General features: G+C 37.0%; 1 protein-coding gene and 1 long non-coding RNA gene across 4 annotated transcripts in view; one reads left to right on the forward strand and one right to left on the reverse strand.

The window, feature by feature from the left end:
* Nucleotides 1-18,258, reverse strand: part of LOC135085660 (zinc finger protein swm) — a 40,943-nt gene extending 22,685 nt beyond the window's left edge. For 2 of the 3 annotated variants that reach the window (XM_063980444.1, XM_063980443.1), the window contains exons 1-12: nt 18,039-18,258; nt 13,772-13,890; nt 12,387-12,524; nt 11,607-11,785; nt 10,568-10,642; nt 10,026-10,126; nt 8,751-8,843; nt 7,607-7,750; nt 5,778-5,878; nt 3,285-3,398; nt 2,412-2,520; nt 992-1,071 (exon numbers count right to left, since the gene is read on the reverse strand). In XM_063980444.1, coding sequence (XP_063836514.1) covers nt 992-1,071; nt 2,412-2,520; nt 3,285-3,398; nt 5,778-5,878; nt 7,607-7,750; nt 8,751-8,843; nt 10,026-10,126; nt 10,568-10,642; nt 11,607-11,785; nt 12,387-12,524; nt 13,772-13,890; nt 18,039-18,097 — 1,312 coding nt within the window. In that variant the 5' untranslated portion in view covers nt 18,098-18,258. Of the gene's footprint in view, nt 1-991; nt 1,072-2,411; nt 2,521-3,284; nt 3,399-5,777; nt 5,879-7,606; nt 7,751-8,750; nt 8,844-10,025; nt 10,127-10,567; nt 10,643-11,606; nt 11,786-12,386; nt 12,525-13,032; nt 13,083-13,771; nt 13,891-18,038 lie in introns of those variants that run through there. The other variant, XM_063980445.1, reaches the window with a different exon arrangement.
* An 899-nt stretch (nt 18,259-19,157) lies between these two features.
* Nucleotides 19,158-20,021, forward strand: LOC135085707 (uncharacterized). Its single transcript, XR_010260190.1, has 3 exons — nt 19,158-19,343; nt 19,445-19,507; nt 19,715-20,021. It is a non-coding gene; the product is annotated as an uncharacterized LOC135085707 (long non-coding RNA).
* The last annotated feature ends 1,226 nt before the right edge of the window (nt 20,022-21,247 follow it).

The raw sequence follows: 21,247 nt of genomic DNA on the forward strand, positions 1-21,247 counted from the left end.
TTGAGAGAGGATTAGAGAAAGAGAGATAACCAGAGAAACAGAGAGAGAGAGAAAGAGAGAGAGAGAGAGAGAGAGAGAGAGAAAACAGAAAGAGAGAGAGAGAGAGAAAGAAAGAGGAAGAGATTAGACGTGGTAAAGTCGATTTGTTTTAGCACACTTTTTTATATCAAAAAAAGTGCACATGACAGTATTATGAAGCCAGTGGGCTGACTAGTGAGCGCGTTTATAAATTGTATGGAAATATTAGTTTTTGATAGTTTCCCGCTAGGGGCGCTGTACAATCCGTCCTACATTTAATGTAAATTTTTGACGCGCTCACTAGTGAGCACGTTTGAAAAAAACTCACACTCAGCCCTCTGTATCCATTCCAGCGCCTTCCTGCTAACTTTACGAAAGTTTACGAGAGTTGTCGGTCCACCTTGTGGGTGGTTATTTTTGTTTGTATAATAATAATTATTATAGAACTGTTCGTCAGAAATAGTACTGTTTGTTAAGGCCAATCCGTCACTTTTTATTCGTTTAGAGGATGTTGTCAGTCGCAACCGACGCGACTACTCAAGACTACGGATGCCCCCCTCAAATTCAGCTCTTATGAGTAAAAGTATATTATGTATGGCACCTAGAATTTACAATAACATCCCCTTAATAATAAAAAAATTAGAATTGTATGAATTTAAAATGAAGGTTAAAAATTTATTAATTGAAAAATGTTATTATAATCTGACGGACTTCCTAAGTGACAAATTTTGATTTACTTCTTAATAAAATTTTTTTCCATTTAATCTGATTATGCAACATTGACTTTAACTTTAATTTGGTTTGATTATGCAGTATTATTGTAATTGATATTTTATTTTTAATTTAATTTGTACACCGCAAAGGTACGTCATGTTGATACCATTTTAAATGCTGACTTAACACCTTATGTACACATGTTTGAACAAATAAATGTATCTTTATCTTTATCTTTATCTTTATAAAAGCCACTCACCCAGCCGGTTGTAGTCGAACTGCTTCTTGTGAGGAGGCGGATGTCGCGGCGGCGCCTCGTGACGCAGCCTGGGCGCGAAACTGGAGTTAGATAGTTAAATAATGCTATATGAAATGGCACTATATAACATGGAACTAAGTAAATGAAGTAAATACTTAGATACATAGACTAAACGACATAGAGGGAGACTGAAATGTATGTGTTTTACATTTACATGTATTTTACATCAAACGATGAACGCAATCATAGATTTTTGAAAGTAAACGCTAGGAATGCTGTACGGTCAACAGCACGTCAACGTAAACACTGAGGTATCTTACGTAGTTGCGATACGGGCGACTTTGCAACGAAAATGTATAGCTTGATGTGCTGTCGACTGTACAATCCTTAGTGCAAGTTGATTGTTGCTAGCGAGTGCGTCAAAAAATCTATAGAGATTTTAGTGCTCGAAAGTATCCGCTAGGGACGCTGTACAGTACAATTTGTCATCATATCATGACATTTTTTACGCAGTCGCTAGCGATGACGTTTGGGATAAACTCGCACTAAACACACTGACATATATTTTTATTCAGTTGCAAGCGAGTAAGTTTAATGTAAACTCATGATAAAATAAATGAATTTAACACAACTATGAAACACTGCGTCAGATATGCGACCTAAGCTAAACTAAGGCTGGGTTGCACCATCTTACTATAATTTTAACAAACGTCAAAAATCTGTTAAACTCCATACAAAAAACACCGGTTATTGTTATAGTTACGGTTAAAGTAAGTTGGTGCAACTCAGCCTTAAGAAATTTCACCGTAACTGCCGCAGACAAGACAATAATATTGCGCAATTGTTTGTTATCCCTAATAAAATAAAATAAATAAATAAAAATAATTTCGTCGGATCTAGCCACGAAAATTTGTCACACAGTGCGCGTTCGCCGCGTGTCGTATCTAGCGCGGTCAAGAATAATTTCTTGGTCAGCGCCGGAGCAATGTAAAGTCCGGTCGCCGAGCAGATAGATCGTCCAATGACCTCAAGCTACCCATCCTTATCGCTCGCATGTAATTATATTGCTGTCGCGACTGTCACGGCTGGAAGACGTAGCGTGGGCAGGCCTCCTATTAGGTGGACCGACGATCTGGTAAAGGTCGCGGGAAGAGCCTGGATGCGGGCAGCGCAGGACCTTTCATTGTGGAAAACCTTGGGGGAGGCCTTCGTTCGGTAGTGAACGTCATTTGGCTGAGTCCAACGAACTGTGCGACGGGCGCCCGCAGTGAGTGTGCGAGCGCGACAGCAATTACGCGCGAGCGATAAGGATGGGTAGCTTGGGGTCATTGGATGAAACCCTACGTGCTCGGCGACCGGACTTTAGTCGGCTACATACGTGGGTATAACTGCGAGCTAGTAACAAGCCAACTCCACGCACCTGGGTATGGGTATGAGTTCCCTGGGCGGGTGCGGCGGGTGCGGCGGGTGGTGCGGGTAGGGCGCGAAGCCGCCGCCCATCCAGATGTCCGGCGTCAGCGGGTTGTATTCTGGAACGACACAGTTTATAAGTTATCTGTTGAAAGGGAGGGCATTAATCAAAGGCAAAGTAATAATACATTAAAAGATTATTTAACAACTTTAACATTGCATAGTACATACATTTCCTTACATAAAGACCCGTTTAATGCTAAGGTTGTACCGACATACGCTGCAGTTCATATAGTAACAGATTTTTACGCTAAGCTAAGCCTGTCATGTAAATTTTGACTTTGCCTTTGATAAATGCCTCCCTTCCTTTATTTACATTATCTATTTAAATAGATATGTAAAGAAAAAAAGACTAATATAAATAAGAAAAAAAAAGTAGAAAGAAAAATAAATTTTAGTTTGACACGAAAACATAAAAAATAACTAGAAACAATACAAAAGGCAAAATATAATGCCAAAAAGACTCAGTATAAATCTAGATACACGTATGTGTACCTATAACCGACAGAAAGAAAGAAAAACTTTAACATGAAAACATATAAAATAAAACCGCACACTCTTGTAGCAGTTTTTGGCTGACACAGACAGTGTTCTGTAGGTGTAGGTTTGTTGTCAACACGACAAAAAACCGCAATAGGTTTGGTTTTCAGCGAGTGCCAATAACCGGCCTAGCACCAGGGAGTGCGTGGTGATGATGATAATTATAAGACATTCTAGCACGAACAAATTAGCACCATGGCTACTGGAGGTGATGATGATGACTCACCAGGCACGGAAAATGCCTGTACCACACACAGTAAGAGCTCGCGAAGGTGATACTTACCAGGCACGGAAGGCGGTACAGTGAGCACTCGCGTGAGGGCCGCGTCTTCTAATACTAGAGGGTCAGCGCCGTGGTCCCACTGGCACAAATCGCCACGCATGCAGTAACCCTTCTCTGTATGGAAACAATATAAGTTAATGGTTTAAATGTTTGAAAAACATTACTTGTTGAGGCGCAGTCGGGTAATAAATAATTTAGTTAAAGCGTTAACCATCAAATAATAAGCGTTTTAAGCGCACGTCAAAGTACAAAAACGCTGCATTCTGCCGCCACACTGTGGCCCTAAGTTTTAAATGTGACGTGAATGGACGTGTTGAAACCACCAATCAATTGACGTACTTTTAAAAACTGTCAAAACGAAACTCTCATAGATTTTGTATGGCACTACAAGTGACGTCACTATTTTCTCAACTCAATTAAACTACTTTTTTCAATTACAATGCGACCAAAAATCGTAATTTACAGATAATTTAAAATTAATTAACTTTTTGAGACCAGAATGAAGTGTCTTTTTAAAAAAGTTTGATTTCGAATTTTTGGGGAATGTTGTCAAATTGTCTATTTTAATAGGACACGCGAAGATTCAACGCACGCTGGAACGCTTTCTGCATGGCTGTATGTAACGAGACGTCACATAACTGGCGTTCTAACTAGAAAGTGTGACGTCACTATACCGAATTAATCGTAAAGATTTTCAAGGCGAGAGTGATATGTACCATCCTAGACTGCATCCCACTTAACATCAGGTGCAATTGTGGTCAAATAACTGCCTTGTTTTGCATAAAAAAAATACCAAATCAGAATAAATATTTTTTGTTGTAAACGCTTGGAAAGTAGAAGCAGAGAACCGTCATTCTCAGCACTGCACGGTGGTCCCGCGTCTATGTAACAGCGGTCAAAAGTGGAAAACTTCTTAATAAAATAAAATGCTTTGTAAAACATTGTATAATATTATATTATTCTACTGAAATTAAAGTAATACACTCTTTGGGTAAAGAAGACTTCCTTTTTTTAGGCAAATTTCGCAAACCAGTGATATAAGGATCGCTTAACCAGTCAGATTGTCTATTTTTGAAAACTTTTGTGGACTGAGATGCCTTTTTAAAATACTCACTATTTTTTTTGCACAGGTAATTACTCTTATTTTCTAAGTTTTGCATGTCAATATTTTTCTCATCACTAACTAATGATAACTTTAGATGTTGGTACACAAGACGAGACTTTTCAGCATTCGTGACTTTTTTAACATTCCATTGCTCAAATACAAACAATCTTGAAAACGAGCAATGAATTTCTTAACATAGAACAGAAAAATCAATTGTTTTGAATTTCAAAACTAAGTTAATAATGCAACTTTGGACCCCTACTGTCAAGACCTTTGGTACTCTTGGGTGAAATTGCATACAAAATATAATAAAGCGTATTGTCAGCTAACAAATGACGTATAAATTGTTACGGGGCACGACGGGGAACTAAACTAAAAGTCTAAAAATATTCAATAAATTATCAATTATTTTCATCATATTTGACATGTTAATACTCGCCATATAACTTTAAAATTTTGACAACAAGTTACACATAATGGAATGTTTTCTTTGAACATTTTATATGTACAGTATAAAGAACTTTCCCTACAGGTGGCATTACAAAATTCCTATTAGGTACTATTACATAATATTACACTATTAAGCTAATAATTTTATTAAAAGTATAGAATTAAGAGATTAAGAATAATACAAATAATTAACCTACATAGACTAAAATTAAATATTTACAAATATTTACAAATAAAAAATATGTCCCAAATCGCTGTCCAAACAACGCGACATGGTGCCCAGAATGCTGGCTGCATTTCCGCGCTGAATGGCCAAACTGATTCGTTGGCCAAGAAATGCGCCAGCTCTTCTATCACCTGTACAGTCAATCAGCCGCTTGGCTAATTCCCTGTACAGGCGATGAGCACTTGGTCCCCACGGACCTAGCGTCTCGACCCCAAATGTTACACATTACCTTTTTCCAGGATTTCTTTTGTTAAATTCACTAGTTTTAAATACAATTTATAAACAAAACTGTATGTAAACAAAGCAATAAACTTAGGACGCGCTGATAGCAACCGTCCTTAGGCTTGCAAGCAATGATTTCTGACTCGTAAAAGTATACCAATTTGTTAAGAAACATGTTGGTACTTTAATATTTTCTAAAACTATAGGTTTTTAACTACCTATCTGCGTAAATAAAAAAAGATTAATAGACAACTGATTTTTTTGACTTTTGACCTCTGCCGGGCCCACAGTGCACTGGCCCATTTATTGTCCCGAAGCAGTGGTAGGGTTAATACTGGGACATGTAAAAGTGCTTTTTAAAGCCTACTTTCAATGACCCTCCTTCTGGCACAGTCGGGTAAAAATAAAATGAGTTTTTATGCCTTTATGCTATGACATAAATTACATGTTAGTTTATAAGAAAAGTAACAAAATAAATAAACAAACTTACCGTCAAAATCTTTGCATCGTCGTTTGTACAGGTCATTGTGGTCCAATCTGTCCCGCGCGTCCCGCGGGGACACGGAGCGATCGCGCGATCTGTCCCGTGACCTGTTGACCAACAAATATAATAAATAAATAAGCGTTGCATAATTTAATTAATTTAAACCGCTTTTAATTTAGTTTTAAACGTCATACGTCAGGCCAATACAGGTAATATTTCAGTGTTACCTATCCACGTGTCGCGTTCAGGGTTTTCGCGAATGAAAGATCCGCTAGATGGCGGGACGTGGATGTGGGGTCTGACTGCTGCGTGATTGGTGGATTTTGACATATCTGTCAATGTCATGTCAAAAATAACCAATCATGCAGCATTTGGACCTCGTCGTTTCAGCCAAATGACGTCCACTGCTGGACAAAGGCCTCCTCCAAGGTTTTCCACTCATTTGGACCTCACGTCTACGTATTGCCATCTGGCGGATTTTTCATTCGCGAAAACCATAATTCAAAAAGTACAAATCTGTTTTTCTTTTCCATTGAAAACAAATTTCAAGTGTTTAGTGATTTATCTTAGTCTTACGCCCGTATTCACAAACATTGTTTCACAGTGCGCGTGGACGCACAGGGTGACACACGAACCAATCACAAGGTCTATTCAACGCTGTGCATTCGATTTGCTGCATCACTTAGGGCTGATTTTTCAATCCTCAGATATCTTTTATCTGAAGAATAACCTGGTCATTTTGACATATTTCCTATACTGAAACTGTCAATGTGCCTATTAAAAATCAGCCCTTAAGCAAGCATCGTTTGTGAATACGGGCGTTAGATTTATAGGTAGGTAAATAAAAAAAGTACCTAAACCTGCTAATAGATGGCGCTGTGCGGAGTTAACACACGCAAATGAAGTCTTCAGTTTTAACTTTAGTTGCTCTAGAAAAATGTACTTCTGTATGGATATGTCACCGGAAAATAACAAGACTCGTAAGTTGATCAATTTTCTAGGAAGTTGATCAACTCTCGGAAAATAACAAACGGCAGTTGAAATGTACTATTTAACGCATCGAATTTTAGCTAATTGGTCAACTTACGGTACCTAGCCGTAATTTAATAATTAACTATATTGCTACAAGTAAAATCATCCACAAATGGGCCAATCGTTGCCCAGTGTACTATTTGACGGTACACTATTATCCGTCACTTAATACACTTTTCTCTGATTGGTCGACAGACACTTAGATTATGTTGTTTTAATATTTACATTTTAGAGATAGGGATATTAAAGTTCGTCTATGCTATATAGTTAAATAAATGAAAAATGTTTAAAAAAAAATATTGGAGCTCAAAGTTTTATTATTGTAAGTTATATTAATAATAAGTAAGTTTGTTTATTTCTACCACTACGGACTCCATTTCACTCATCATAAATAAAATGACGCGTTATAATGAGAATTATTACCACACAAAACAACAATTGCTAATTTTACTACTGTAAATAAAGAAAATAGATAGATTTGTTTACGTTTAAACCGGTAATGGCGGCGGCAGGGTGGCGGGGAGCGGTATAAAAGCACGTGAGTCTTTTAACCAATCAACGTGCACCTTGCCTTTGTCGGATGATTTAACGGCAAGACGCCGTAAATTAATCAACTTACTAAAATACATACGTTAAATAGTACATTTCAAATGCCGTTTATTATTTTCCGAGAGTTGGTCAACTACCTAGAAAATTGATCAACTTACGAGTCTTGTTATTTTCCGGTGACAGATACACTATTTGAAGATTTATTTTCTCCATCTATCTAAGTTTTTATTCCATAAATATCTCCTTAAACCCACCTGTCCCTGTCTCTAGAGCGGGACAGCCTGTCCCTATGCTCCCTGTCGCGCGATATCCTGTCCCGCTCCAACTCGCGCGGTACACGCAGTCTTTCCCGCTCCCTCTCGTGGTCTCTTTCCCGCACTGGTACTGGTGACCTTGATCTGTGGGTAGAAGCATTTATTAGAATATGATTGAAATTTTTTTCATGTACGTAGGGTCATTTTAGTTAGGCGCAATAAAGGCCAAGTTTGTCCCGGGGGAAAGATGAACTGTCATTGGACCCGCAAAGAAATGAATCAGAAGAACATAGCAAGAAGAACACTGGTTTAAAATGACATTACCATACTAAATGTCAACTTCAACTTAGGTCCAGCGGTTAACTTGGTCAGTGACCGAGGTATGGGAGGGATGATTTTGACACAATATGACGTGACAGAGCATAAAAACTCATTTATTTCTGCAAATAGGCTTTAAAAAAGCACTTTTACACATACAATACAAATCTGAAGTCTGACATTTGACAAAAAACATTCTCCCGTGTCGCTCCCATACAGTCAGACACTGCAATGACCTTGTGTGAGTTTGTGAGTTTAGCTTTTTGTAATAAGGGGGTAATCTTTACTATGGAGACTAAATACAGTGGCCTGAGTGTGAGTTTACATTAAACGCGCATAAAATGTATGAAAATTTTAGTTTTTGAATGTTCCCCGCTAGGGGCGCTGTACAAGCCGTCATACATTTAATGTCATTTTTTGTCATTAGTGAGCGCGTTTGATATAAACTATCAATAGAATAGAATAGAATAGAATATTATTTATTTGGCACAATACACAATACATAATAAAGGCACAATACAAGATTAAAACATAGAAAAAACAAAAAAGAAAAATAAAAAATAAAATAGATTTTAAGTGTCCTGTGCCAAAAAGGTCCCTGACTCAGCATTAGTCGTGACAAAGATGCCACGACACTGATTTTCAGCAAGGACCTTGCGGGAACTGGGGTCGCCGTAAAAATAAAAAAACAAAGAAACACACAGATTAAACCTAACATAAATACAAACAATAAAATCGCAAATCGTTTGGCGCAAAAACAGTACTTTTCAATAGGCCCTCTGAACAGTGCATTTACTATGGGGACTGAATACAGAACAGTTCTCACCTGGAGCGGCTGCCGACCCTGTCGAGAATCGAAGGCGGCGGGCTTCGGTTTCTGTAGCGCCCGCGCGGAGAAGGTGATCGGGACACCGGCCGTCTGGGGACACAGAATAAATAAATATCTTTGGACAATTTCACACAGCGTCATCTAGCCTCAAATTAAGCAATAGGCTAGATGCCAAAATTTCAATTATTTGTCCGTCAGACAGATCATTAGAAAATATTAGACTCATATTTTTTATTTTCTTTCATAATTAAATAATACAGTGCTACATCGAGTTGAAATGGCGCGATACGTCACGCTTGAGTAGAATTTTTACTCAAAAGTGACGTCACGCGACATTTCAACTTAATATAATACTGTAATTATTCGATTATGGAAAAAAAATAAAAAATATGAGTCTAATATTTTCTAATTATCTGTCTAACGGACTAAATAGAATTTCGATTTCATTACCCAGTCATCATCCCTATTACGCGCGAGCGATAAGGATGGGTAGCTTGGGGTCATCGGACGAAATTCTACGTGCTCGCAGACCGGGCTTTAGTAGACTGTTATTTAGAGGATTCGATCCACATCCAGGATGATATTTGGTTCCGAAATTTTCGAGATTGAATTTGCCTAGTCCCAGGATTTACGGGATTGGATACAAAATAATTAAATTTGTATAAAATTGTTGCGTGAAACGATACGTATACTCTTTATTTGACATTTGGCAACTATCTTCTCTTATCAGCTGATTTATTTAATTTGCGTTCTCATTCAAGGAGGTTCTGTTCTATTCTATTGTGTAAAAAAATTGTATTTTCAGTATAAGTAATGAAATCAGAAAGGAGAAAATAAGACTTTTTGCGTTTATAATTTTATCATGCTTATTAGTTACTTCATTACAACTACTGAAACTCGAATGTTGATCTCTATATTAGAATAAGCTAATTTTATTACAACGACATTGAAACTAAGTTTTTTAGTGATTTGTTGATTATATCAAAGATTTATTGGTATCTTAAATTTGCAAGCCAGTGTATAATATTTTTAATGTTTTATATTGACACTAATAGAGATTTACAAAGATTTTCATTATTATATCGTCAAGAAAAAGCAGATTTATGTAAAACCATCATTTTTATTTCATGTTTATATCCCGGGATCCCGAGATCGCCTATATACAATCTCGTAATCCCGGGATCAGAAAAAAGGTACGGGATCGAATCCTCTACTGTTATTGCTAGTAGCGCCCCCTGCAAGTGTTGAGTGATAATATTCCCTATCGCATACCTTCTGTCGTCGTTGTGCAAGTCCCGCGGATGTCTTCTGGCGCGCGCGCGGCGCTCCCAAGAGCGCGACCGGCGGCGGCGGCGCTCCTCTTTGTCGCGCAACTGTTTGAAATCAAATCAAAACATTAATATTGAGTTATGCCATAATAAAATGGTCTATTCCACTTTGATCACCTGGCTTTGATTACCCAGGTGATCAAAGTCCACTTCCAGCGACAATTTAGTGTCCTTTGATCACCCACGGATATGAGCTCTGGGTGATCAAAGTGGACTCCAGTTAAATTATTATTTTAGTGTCCTTTGATCACCTACATACAAATCACATGAACGATGGTAGCGCCCCCCTGTCATTAAGTTTGGTGGGACAGTTCAGCTTGGGTCATCTATACCAAAAGTGACGTTGTCAATAGCATTCATTAAATCTTCCTGCGTGCAGTTGTTTGGGCACGCAGGGCACGACGTCATAATATGGTGTTTTTCTGCAAGAATCTTTAAAAATCTTGGTTTATCGACCCTATGATATTACTGGATGTAAGCACTCACCGAGTCGGCTCTCCGGTCTCGTCTCCTTGGCGCGTGGTCCACTGGTTCTTCCAGTAATTCTGTCAGGGGCAAAACCTGCAAACGAAAGGTTAACTTAACTCTGTGTCTCTGTCAGTGCTTGAGGTATGGGAGGGGTGACATTGACATATTATGACATGACAGAGCTTAATAATATATCAGAAGGATATCTGAAGTCTCGCTGACGTTTGACGTGTCTGAAACACGATTTCCATAATGACCAGTTGGTAGCGGTCTGTATCCAGCGCCTTCCTGCTACTTTTTCTCTACAGGGTGGAATTTTGTAATGCCACCTGGAGGGAAAGTACTCTTAATACTGTAGATAGAAAATTTTACTGAAAGAAAACATTCCTTTATTTTTGAAAAGAAAGAAAACTGCATTCAAAGATTTCCGAAAATTGTATGGTATGGTAGTGACCATACCATACAATTTTCTGTACATAATTAAAATAATTTAAGATTTCATGGTTTTCCTTTCATTTGATTAGTCAAGTTTGTTAGAGAGATTTCATCCTTATACTTAACCCTAACGATCGATGTAATAAAAATACAGGGTGTAATTTTTAACAGATTTTAGTTGGTTCGATTCCCGGGTGTGGCAAGCAAATTTTTGGAAATCTTTGAATGCAGTTCTATTTCTTTTAAAAAATAAAGGAATGTTTTCTTTGAGATTTTTTTTCTATCTACAATATTAAGAGTACTTTCCCTCTAGGTGGCATTACAAAATTCCATCCTGTATAACTTTAGACCTATAGGGCCTTATTACTTAAAAGTTAAACCCGGGACGAACTGTTTCGTTTCTTTTCTCTGTTTAAAATGACATTTCCATACTAAATGTCAATTTAAACTAGGGTTCAAACTAAGTCAAAATGTTTGCAATAAGGGAGATAATCTTTTTTTACAGCACACCAGGGATGTTATGGATATCCGTAACCGTAACCGAAACCGGTATAATATTATTCCTATATCCATAACCGAAACTACATAACCATAACGTCCCTACAGCACACTAAATCCTTACCTTAACAAGAGTCTGTTCCGTGGGCGGCGCCCTAGGCACCGCGGGCGCTGGGGCGGGCTTCGCCGCGGTCCGCGAGACAACCACGCGGTGTCTCGGAGGCCGGGGCTCCGCGGCCGGCGCGGGCGCGGCGGCGAGAGGGGACTCCGCCCCGTTGGTCGTCACGGCCGGCGGTAAAGGCACTGGAGAGGAGACATTTTGATAAAAATTGCCATATAAGTATACTGTGTGGCAAACCGAACCTTTTCGTTTTTTATACGTTTTATTTTATTTTTTTAAGAATAATTCTGTTTTGACGGCTGTCTGGTGTAAGCAACGTTACGAAATAAACGCGAAGTTTACTTGGATATGTTCTGATATTTTTCATTCTTTTGCAAACCAAACCTCTGATCCCTCACTGTCTTCAACATATACCTTACACTAAATTGAAGTGGGCGAAACTCTAAATAACCTAGTGAAGAATATTTGACACTGATGACATGTTTCGAACACTGTCCACATGTTCCAAAGCCTGACAACGTGTTCCAAACACTGTCGTTGTATTTCAAACACTGATGTCATGTTCCAAAGACTAGTGACGTGTGCCAAAGACTGTCAACATGCACCTTGACACTGATGACATGTTCCAAACACTGTATGCATGTTCCAAACACTGTCGACATGTTTCAAAGACTGTCTACATGTTCCAAAGACACTCCAGATACTGTCCACGTGTTCCAAAGACACTCCAAACATTGTCAACATGTTCCAAACACCGCTCAAACTGCTAAATTGTCGTCTTACCCTCGGCCGTGTTGTGGTCGGGCTCCGCAGCTGGCTCGGGCGCGGGCGCGGGCGGCGGCGACGGCCGCTTCTCGGTCGGCAAGAGGTACTCGTGCGTCTCCAGAGATTTGAACAGCATGTCCACGAACGGTTTGGTTTCTGGTGACAATGATAATCATAAATTAGGCTGAGTTTTTCCGATAATACAACCAAAATTGAAATTACAGGCATGGTACATGACAGAAGGTTTCTTTCTGTGGTATTGTTGCGGTGCGGCAGGAGTGTGAAGTAAGTCATCTAATCACCACTATCAGCTCGTTTGGTCTCCACTGCTCTAATTCACACGAAGCAAATGGAAACTCAAGCCAGACAGGTTGAAGAAGTTTAAAAAAAAAGCATATTTATATTTTTATATTTTTGTTTGTCAAAAATTTATTTGACCTTCATTATCTCCAAAACCATAGTGTTCCAAGTGTAGTCTGAAGTAAAGAAACTTGGTACTCAGCATATGATGGATATTTTTACAATAGCCCAACGGTGTCGATGTGGCCGAATCGAGTTCCAATAAACGCTTTGAGCCCCGCCACCGCTGGACTATTGTGGTGAATCCATTTGTAACATAATGTTTAGCTTACGACAAGGTGTTAAAACATTTGAACCCACTCACCATGTTGCAGAAACACGTCAAGCTGGTCGACCATGCCATCTCGCAGCTCCTCGAGACCAGAGCATAAATACAACCTCTTCTCTCTATCCATACAAACTTTGGACCAATTTCATCCCCTTAGGCCCGGTTTTTTGATTCGTAGTTAAAATAACCAATGGTCAAATTTGACAGATGTCAAATGACAAGTGGTTAAATATTAGAAAAAAATGTTTTTCGAACAATGGTTAGCTTGACTTTTAATACATTTTTAAACGATTAGTTAACATTTTGTTAATATTTAACCATTAGTAGCAAAATTTAACAATTTGTTATTTTAACTACGAATCAAAAAACCGGGCCTTAGGGGGTTATTTTTCATCCCCTTAGAGGGTTATTTTTTATCCCCTTGAGGGTTATTTTTGTAAAATACAAAAAGTATCGGGTGGCTACGTCATAATGACTATCTGCGTGCCCAATATCAACGCAATGAAGGATGGTTATAGCACACTTATCAATCCAGAAACGGATTAACACCGTATCGCCTTTCGCCGCGCTGTCAGAAGCGAGGCGTTTACATTATGAGGCGGATAAGTGTGCGTTGCAGTACGAAGTTTCATACAAAGAACCGCTATGGTATAAGATATGGTTAAAATCCGTTTCCAGATTGATTGGTGTGCTCCGTCCTTTTTAGCCTAGCCCCACGCTGGTCAGACTTTGGGGAAGTTTGAATATTAAGCATTATATCATAGAACCTACTCACCATGTTGCAGAAACACGTCAAGCTGGTCGACCATGCCATCGCGTAACTCCTCGAGAGGCTTGTCCTTCTTGACCAGAGCATACACGTATTTGGCAAGCGCGGCCGGGTCAGCATCGCATCTGAAAGAAATATTAATGTTAGCTAAATAATGATGATGACTGGGTAATGAAATCGAAATTCTATTTAGTCCGTCAGGCACATAATAAAAAAATTTTGGACACATTTTTTATTTCTTTTCATAATCGAATAATATTATACTTATTGAGTTGAAATGTTGCGTGACGTTACTTTTGAGTAAAAAATCTACTCAAACGTGACGTAACGCACCATTTCAACTCGATGTAGCACTGTTATTATTTAATTATAAAAGAAAATAAAAAATATGAGTCTAATATTTTTTAATTATCTGTCTGACGGACAAATAATTGAAATTTTGTCATCTAGCCTATTTTAGCTAAGGTGGTGTTGTCGAACTAGCTTGTTTCAGACATTTTGAGCAGGGGACATGCGTCGCAAGACTGCTCACAGGGTCCAGACTTTTTGTCGGCCGACTGCGTTTTTTCTAATACAGTCCGGAGTAGTCGTAGTCGTCCGATTGCTGTCATAATATTTCTTTAGGTTTTCTAGACGTAGTAAGAAACCTCTAGCCACTGGCATATTTACATACATTTTCGTGTGCCGGCGTTTTGTGGCTGTGGCGTGAAACCCGTGTGCGGCGACCCTTAGACTAGGCGCAGACCATAGATTTTTAGTTGGCCGATAATTGTGCCCGATTTTAAATTGTATGAAGAATCGGCCAAATCAAATCGGTGTAATGTGCGCACTTCCATACATGCCTATACTGATCAACTGCCCGATTAAACTATCTGACGAAAAATCGATGGTCTGCGCCTAGACTTACTAATAGTAAAAGTCAATTTTATTTGTCAAACTTATTCACATGTGATACAATTTTACGTGCACGGTCATATGTATGCGGCTAGTATCAAACCGATTATAGAATGCTGTGTGAAAGTCATACAAGTGCGTACTTTTCCGCTAACCGCATGCATAGGCTTGGTAATGCGCCACAGTAAATGTATTACTATGGTAATTTATTCAATTAAGAAATTATTTTACTGTATTTGTTGCGGTAAAGAAAATTTTCTGCGCTCACCCAGACCAATACCAACAAATAAAAAGTCCACTTGCAAACGCCGCTAGTTAACAAAATGAATATTCATCACAAAATTTTAGGAATTGATCAATTTTCTTAATTGTTTACACTATTATGATCATCCACGAAGACGCGCCCCACTATTCTTCCGCTAATGTTTGAGTGTTATCGGTACACGCTAAATGATCCATGAGTGCACACGCACACTACAGTAATGCCTTACGGATTGCTCGGACCACACTCCCCGCACACCCCGCGCGACCGAGAGCAAACACTGGTGGGGCGCGTCTTCGTAGATGGCACTATCTATAACATAGTGGATTTTTCCAGAGGACTTTTCCAATTTTTTCTGGGACATGTAAAATACATAGTTGTGCATTGTGGAGGGATCGAACCCCCGACCTCTGGCATAGTAGTTCAGTACGTGACTCACTAGGCCATGTGAAAGAAATAAATAAATAAAAAAATGTTATTGGTTCTAACACAAATAAAAAATTACTTGGATTGTAGGGAGTTAGAACCTGCTGAAAAAATGGCTACCGCTTAGCATTGTAATATTAATATAATATTGTTACTAACACAACTCTGTATGGATCATAATGGTCTGAAAATAAACATATTATTATTATTATTTTTTATATATTATTTTATCTCAGCCAATAGGTAGCTGGTATTCCGGATAGCACGATTATTGTGTCACGCTCTGACTGAGGTAGCAGAACCCAGAACATGACGCTGTTATGTGACCATCAAATATCCATATACCCATGTCACGGACAAGGCAACCATGCTTTGTAACTAGATACCGTGCAATCAGTTCACAAAAGTCTTATCAAGTTATGTCGCAGCACTTTATTTTTATTTCATTGCGGTTATCTTTATCAGTTATGTAATAAGATAAGTTTCTGATATGTTTCTTAGCAACACGTGAATAGAGACAGATAATTTTAATTTTACGTTAATTGCAAAATCAAAACAACGTTGAATTATGGGACCAAATGAACAAAAAAGTATCATGTAAATCGGATCAGAAATCTCGCCGTAATCTCGTGTAGTTACATAAATACCAATGGATTTGAGAATCTCCTCCCTTTGTTGAAGTCGGTTAAAAAAACTAAATAACCCATGAGCAAGGCAAAAAATATATTAGAAAAAGTTAACATTTTCTAACCACAATTTTAAATATGTTTTTATCAGAGCCTAGTGATGTTATCATCACCATTTAAAAGGATGTTTAATTCAATGACGAAGGTTCAAAGGCCCTTATAACTAAACAATGCTTAATACCAGTTGAGTTAATTTATTTATTTACAAATTGAATCAAGGCTTGAGATTCATCATATCAGGTAATTGAGTCTGACCCTCTAAAATTTGCCAGTAGCAAATAGAGGATTCATGAAATAGATTGTGGATAAAAAACTGTATGAATCAGTCAAACCTTTTTGGAGAAAAAGTTATTTGTACCTTTCACTTTTGCATTTTCTCTGTGCGTTAGAGTTTAAAATACACAAACCACACCTTGAATGTTGTTATTTTAAATGACGTGATCACATAGGTATACCCCACGCATTTTACGCGAACAACTCATAGGCTAAAAATATAGTACCTCCACTGTGAGCTATGTTTATGTTTGTTGTACCAAAATAAATGAACGGTGATTATGACATGACTTCGTTTTTTATTTTGACATAGAGCAGTGAGTATAAAGACATTATGAAATTAAATAATTTGTAATATTCACATCTCAGTCCCGTGATTATTTTTTGTAGCCTTTATTACTGTCAAAATATTTTTACATGATACAATTATAATAATTTTGAGTAGGTTTGGTATCTCCAGTTTGTCCTTGGACATAGGCCTCCTCCAAAGATCTTAATTAGAAAGATTGACTCTTATCTATAGTTGATTCTGAGCTTTTTATAAAATATCATGGTGGCACACAAGATTTGTGAAAATTCAAATAACTTATTTAGGAAATCAGGTTTCATAGTAGTAAAGTAACTTTATTGCTAGGTTGTTTAGGATTATGATAAGCTGAATTTAAAAAGAAACATGAACATACAGATTTTGTAAAGACAAAAATATAACATTGTAGGGGGTAAAGGTAGAAGTCTTTGTTAGTTATTATTCCCCATGGTGATTTTAGGATATTAATATAGAAAATCCCCACACATAGACTAAAATTACAGTGACGGAGTTTTATTTTTAATACTTTGGGATTGAAAATTTTACCCTAACAAACTTTTATGTTTTTGTACACCAAACTTCTTCAGTGATTTAAACATGAAAGTATACAGAGGTACTTTCACATTTTTTATAGTTAGATTTCAAGCTATGAGCTACAGAATAAGGTTTTATTGTGGCAATAGTCATTATCTGCATGACAAGTCTTACTCAAACATGGATACATGATAATTTAGCATGTATGTATGTATAGTCCAGTTGAACTAATATGAATCAGTAAATTAATATTCATAATGTAATGAACAGGTTACCCATAGTAATTGTATGGCTAAATCTAGCTAGAAATGTATACTAAGCCTTCTAATTAGTTTGAATAGTGGGAAATTCCATGTAGAAAAGGTTAAAGTGGTAAAGGGTAACATTGGTAAGATGTCAACATGGACATGACCTCTATGACTCAGTGTGGGTAATTAATTAGCCATTAGACAATGAAATAATCCTCTTCTATGTAATAAAACACATAATTTCATAGAATATCAAAGTATCACAAGAAGTTTCGAGACCCAGAAACGTAGGCTCAATGCAGATGAGTAATTCATAATTAATGTGACGGAATGCGGTAGAAACTGTACCGAGAGCGTGATTTAAGTCACGCTGGCACTGAAAAACGTGAAAATGTGGCTCCGTAACCAATTTCAGAGGTGAAATTACGAATTTAATCGGCCATGTGTTATGACATTGACAGAAAATAGATTGAAGGGATGAAACTTGACACCGAGCATCTAAATCCAATTTATAATCAATTAGATTACTGATGGATGCAGTTATATTTTCACGCAAGGCTGCAAACTTTCCACGTTGCAAACTTGCAAGGCATTCTTTTTTTCTCAAGTTGTAAATAGTGGAGAAAATATGGCCGCTACTCACAGAGGTTCCAATATGGACGTCAACCAGCTCTTGAAAGCGTCTGGATTTTCAATAATCATCGCGTTCACTGGCTTTTTAGGGTGTCACAAACCACAATCCATTCACAAAAGAGTTTTCTGTAATATTAAATTTTAATACTATCGTATGGATAAAACGAATTCACTGGAAATTACGTTTTGCACTCACGTATCACTTTCATTCACTTTTTAAATTCTTCAGTCGCAATCACGGGGTGGAAACGCCATAGAGTTTGACAGCTCCATAGAGAGTGAATTTTTTTGACAGTTCCGAGAGGAAGTGACTTTTTTTATAGTTGTCTTTTGTATGCGACAATGGTCTTTTGCGTGTCTGGAATCAAGTTAGTAAACATTTTCGAATTACAATTTCAACTTTTATTTATAAATTATTTTATTGAATCTATTTGCATTCTATAAATGAAATGATTATTTAAAAGTATATTAATTCAAAGTCGTAATTTTCACTTTAATCAATTTAGTTCCGTCTCAAGTCTACAACTGTGACATTATTAAAAAAAAAAACGTCAAAAATTTTCATCGAAAAAACGTGTTTTTCTTTAAACAAATTTTATCTAATTAAAATCAATAATTTCTCAATCAATATTAATAAGAACTACATGTGCATGGATTGCCAGTTGGATTGATGTTTGTTTTAAGAAGAAATTTCTCTCAAGTAAGATATCCACTCGAGAAAGGTTATTGCAGCTTGCAGCAGTTGCAGCAACATCATGTTTTATCAAGTATTGAACCACACAAAGGATTAAATCTTCATTACAATATCATTCATAACTCCATTTAAATCAATGGAAACTAAATATGGATCGTTTCATGGAGTAACTACATACTCTGGAGTTTGGACCCGAAATACAATACACGTAGGTACTGGTAGGTACATTGCAGGCATAGATTGCAGGACACAGTGAATGATACGTGTTTTATACAGTGAATCTAAGTACCTATTTGTTTCAGGTTAATATCGAACTTATAAGGTGTTAAGCTGCAATTACAATAAAAGTGGAGTACTATGTACTATGGAATCACCGGTGCTGATCATTATTGTCAACTGTTACTTAAAATCCAGATGAACCAACCTTTACTTCCTATTCAAATAAGTTTAGAGGAAACCTATATAAGCAATAAAACCAGACCAAGAATGCTTGATTACAAACGATGAACTCATTTCATTTGCAAGTTATGCCATGACATAAATGCATTAAATTAGGAAGATTTGTATTAGATGAATTACCCAGATAACAATTAAAACAACTTCTGTTGATAAGAACATTTGGTAAGTACCTTTAAAATTTAAAACACCCTCAAAATGATTCTAACCCTATCCTCTGACGCTTTTCGACTAGGATCAAATAAAAGTTAATTATTTAATTACAGATTGGTGGAATCCAGATTCTGTGAATGTACATGTAATTTATTGACAAGTACACATTTGACAAGGTAAATTAATTTTATTTAACAAAGTAGTGCAAATCTAGAAACAAAACAGACAGTAAGTATGTATGGTAGATAAGACAGATCACTTGTTCATCTGCTGTACTCTTTATAATATTAGTGTAAAATGTAGATGATGTAGGAGATTACAGTCTTACGGTGACATGTGCATCTTTTTTCTCTAAATTTACAAATATTTCATATATTTTACAGGTGGTGAGAAACGTGTAGATCTGGCCTGCTTACAGTGGCTATTGGATTGGACAGAACCAAAGTGAGAGTGAACGTGTGAATTTATGGAGAACATTAAAAACTATTTTACTATAAGTCATAACGCAACTTAATTTGTATGAGTTACATACAAATGTCAAGCCGTGAGTACATTATGTAAAAACTAAAACAATGTACTGTAATCACAACAGTAACTGTAATCTTTTAAAATCCAATAGTTTTAATGCTTATTGATTTTCGTAAACAAAATATTTCATGTTATATTTCATCAATAAAGTTTCATTTGATACTTCAATAGTTTTATTTTTAACCGCAATACATGAAAAGGAACGGATCATAAAAAAGTATGACAGGTTATTTAATCTGTGGGCGGCAGACGCCATATTGTATTCAGCGCCACCTACTGGACAATCTAGCTCGGTACCAGTTTGTTTATCGTTTAACCAATACTAGGGCCGTTTCCTATCTGTCTTTAGACATACTCTCTAATCTGTGGTCGCAATGTCAGCCAGAGCGTCAAATCAATTCTGCCTTAACAATGTTGCCATGTGCTGCTTACAAAATCTACTAACGTTCTTTTTATTTACTACACCACACACGAAGATTAAAAATAAAAATATTTTTTTTCTCAAACTTTAGTGAATGATGTCTGTAGTACATACATTATCTTACCATTAGATTAATAATTTAATAACATAAATGTTCATTTTTAATCCGTATGAACATGAAACATGATTAAGCCACATTTAGAATACATACAACTACATAGTCATGTCATACCTACCTACCATGCTACAGAACTACCTACAGGCTGTTCAAGCAAGAGCTGAAAAGCGACGCAAAGTTTCAAGTGGATTTATAGCCTAGGATAAGTATTCAGCTACAGTTCTTTGCATAAAAGGACTTTTTCACGTTTAAGTGTTTTGTTTTTTTTTTTTCAAAAACAATAATTTGTAAATAATAATTATGCTATCATCTTCGTGAAACTTTAAGCCCATATTCCAAACATGCTGTGTAAAAATGTTAAACTGACCTTTTGTTACTATAATACAACAATCAAGGTGGGTATGTAATGTAGGTATGTAATGTACCTATACCTATTTAACCTATTTTATAATTTTATATTTTTTTAATAGAACTGAGAATAATTTTCTGCCAGAGATACCTGCAACCATTATTTGTTTACAATCGGAAACAGTTCAGCTCACCCTATAGTTGTTCCCAGAGAGATTAGGTAGGGACCTACCCGTCGAAAAATAATGGAGGATTGTTCTTAAAATAAGACTGCGGGGTGGTAAGCTAAACATCGACTAATAACATACATCAAATTAATAAATAACATGCATAATAAGTACCGATTGTAGGACCAATAAACATTAACTTCGATGTTGCTATCACATCTGTCCAGTAAAGCGTCTGCTACGAATGTGTGCAATGTAGACATTTTCCTGCGGATGCAATAATGATTGGGTTAACATCTAGGTAGTCAATCGAATCCTCAATTCTTATCTTCAA

This window comes from Ostrinia nubilalis, chromosome 29 (genome assembly GCF_963855985.1).
Source record: "Ostrinia nubilalis chromosome 29, ilOstNubi1.1, whole genome shotgun sequence".
NCBI lineage: Eukaryota > Metazoa > Arthropoda > Insecta > Lepidoptera > Crambidae > Ostrinia > Ostrinia nubilalis.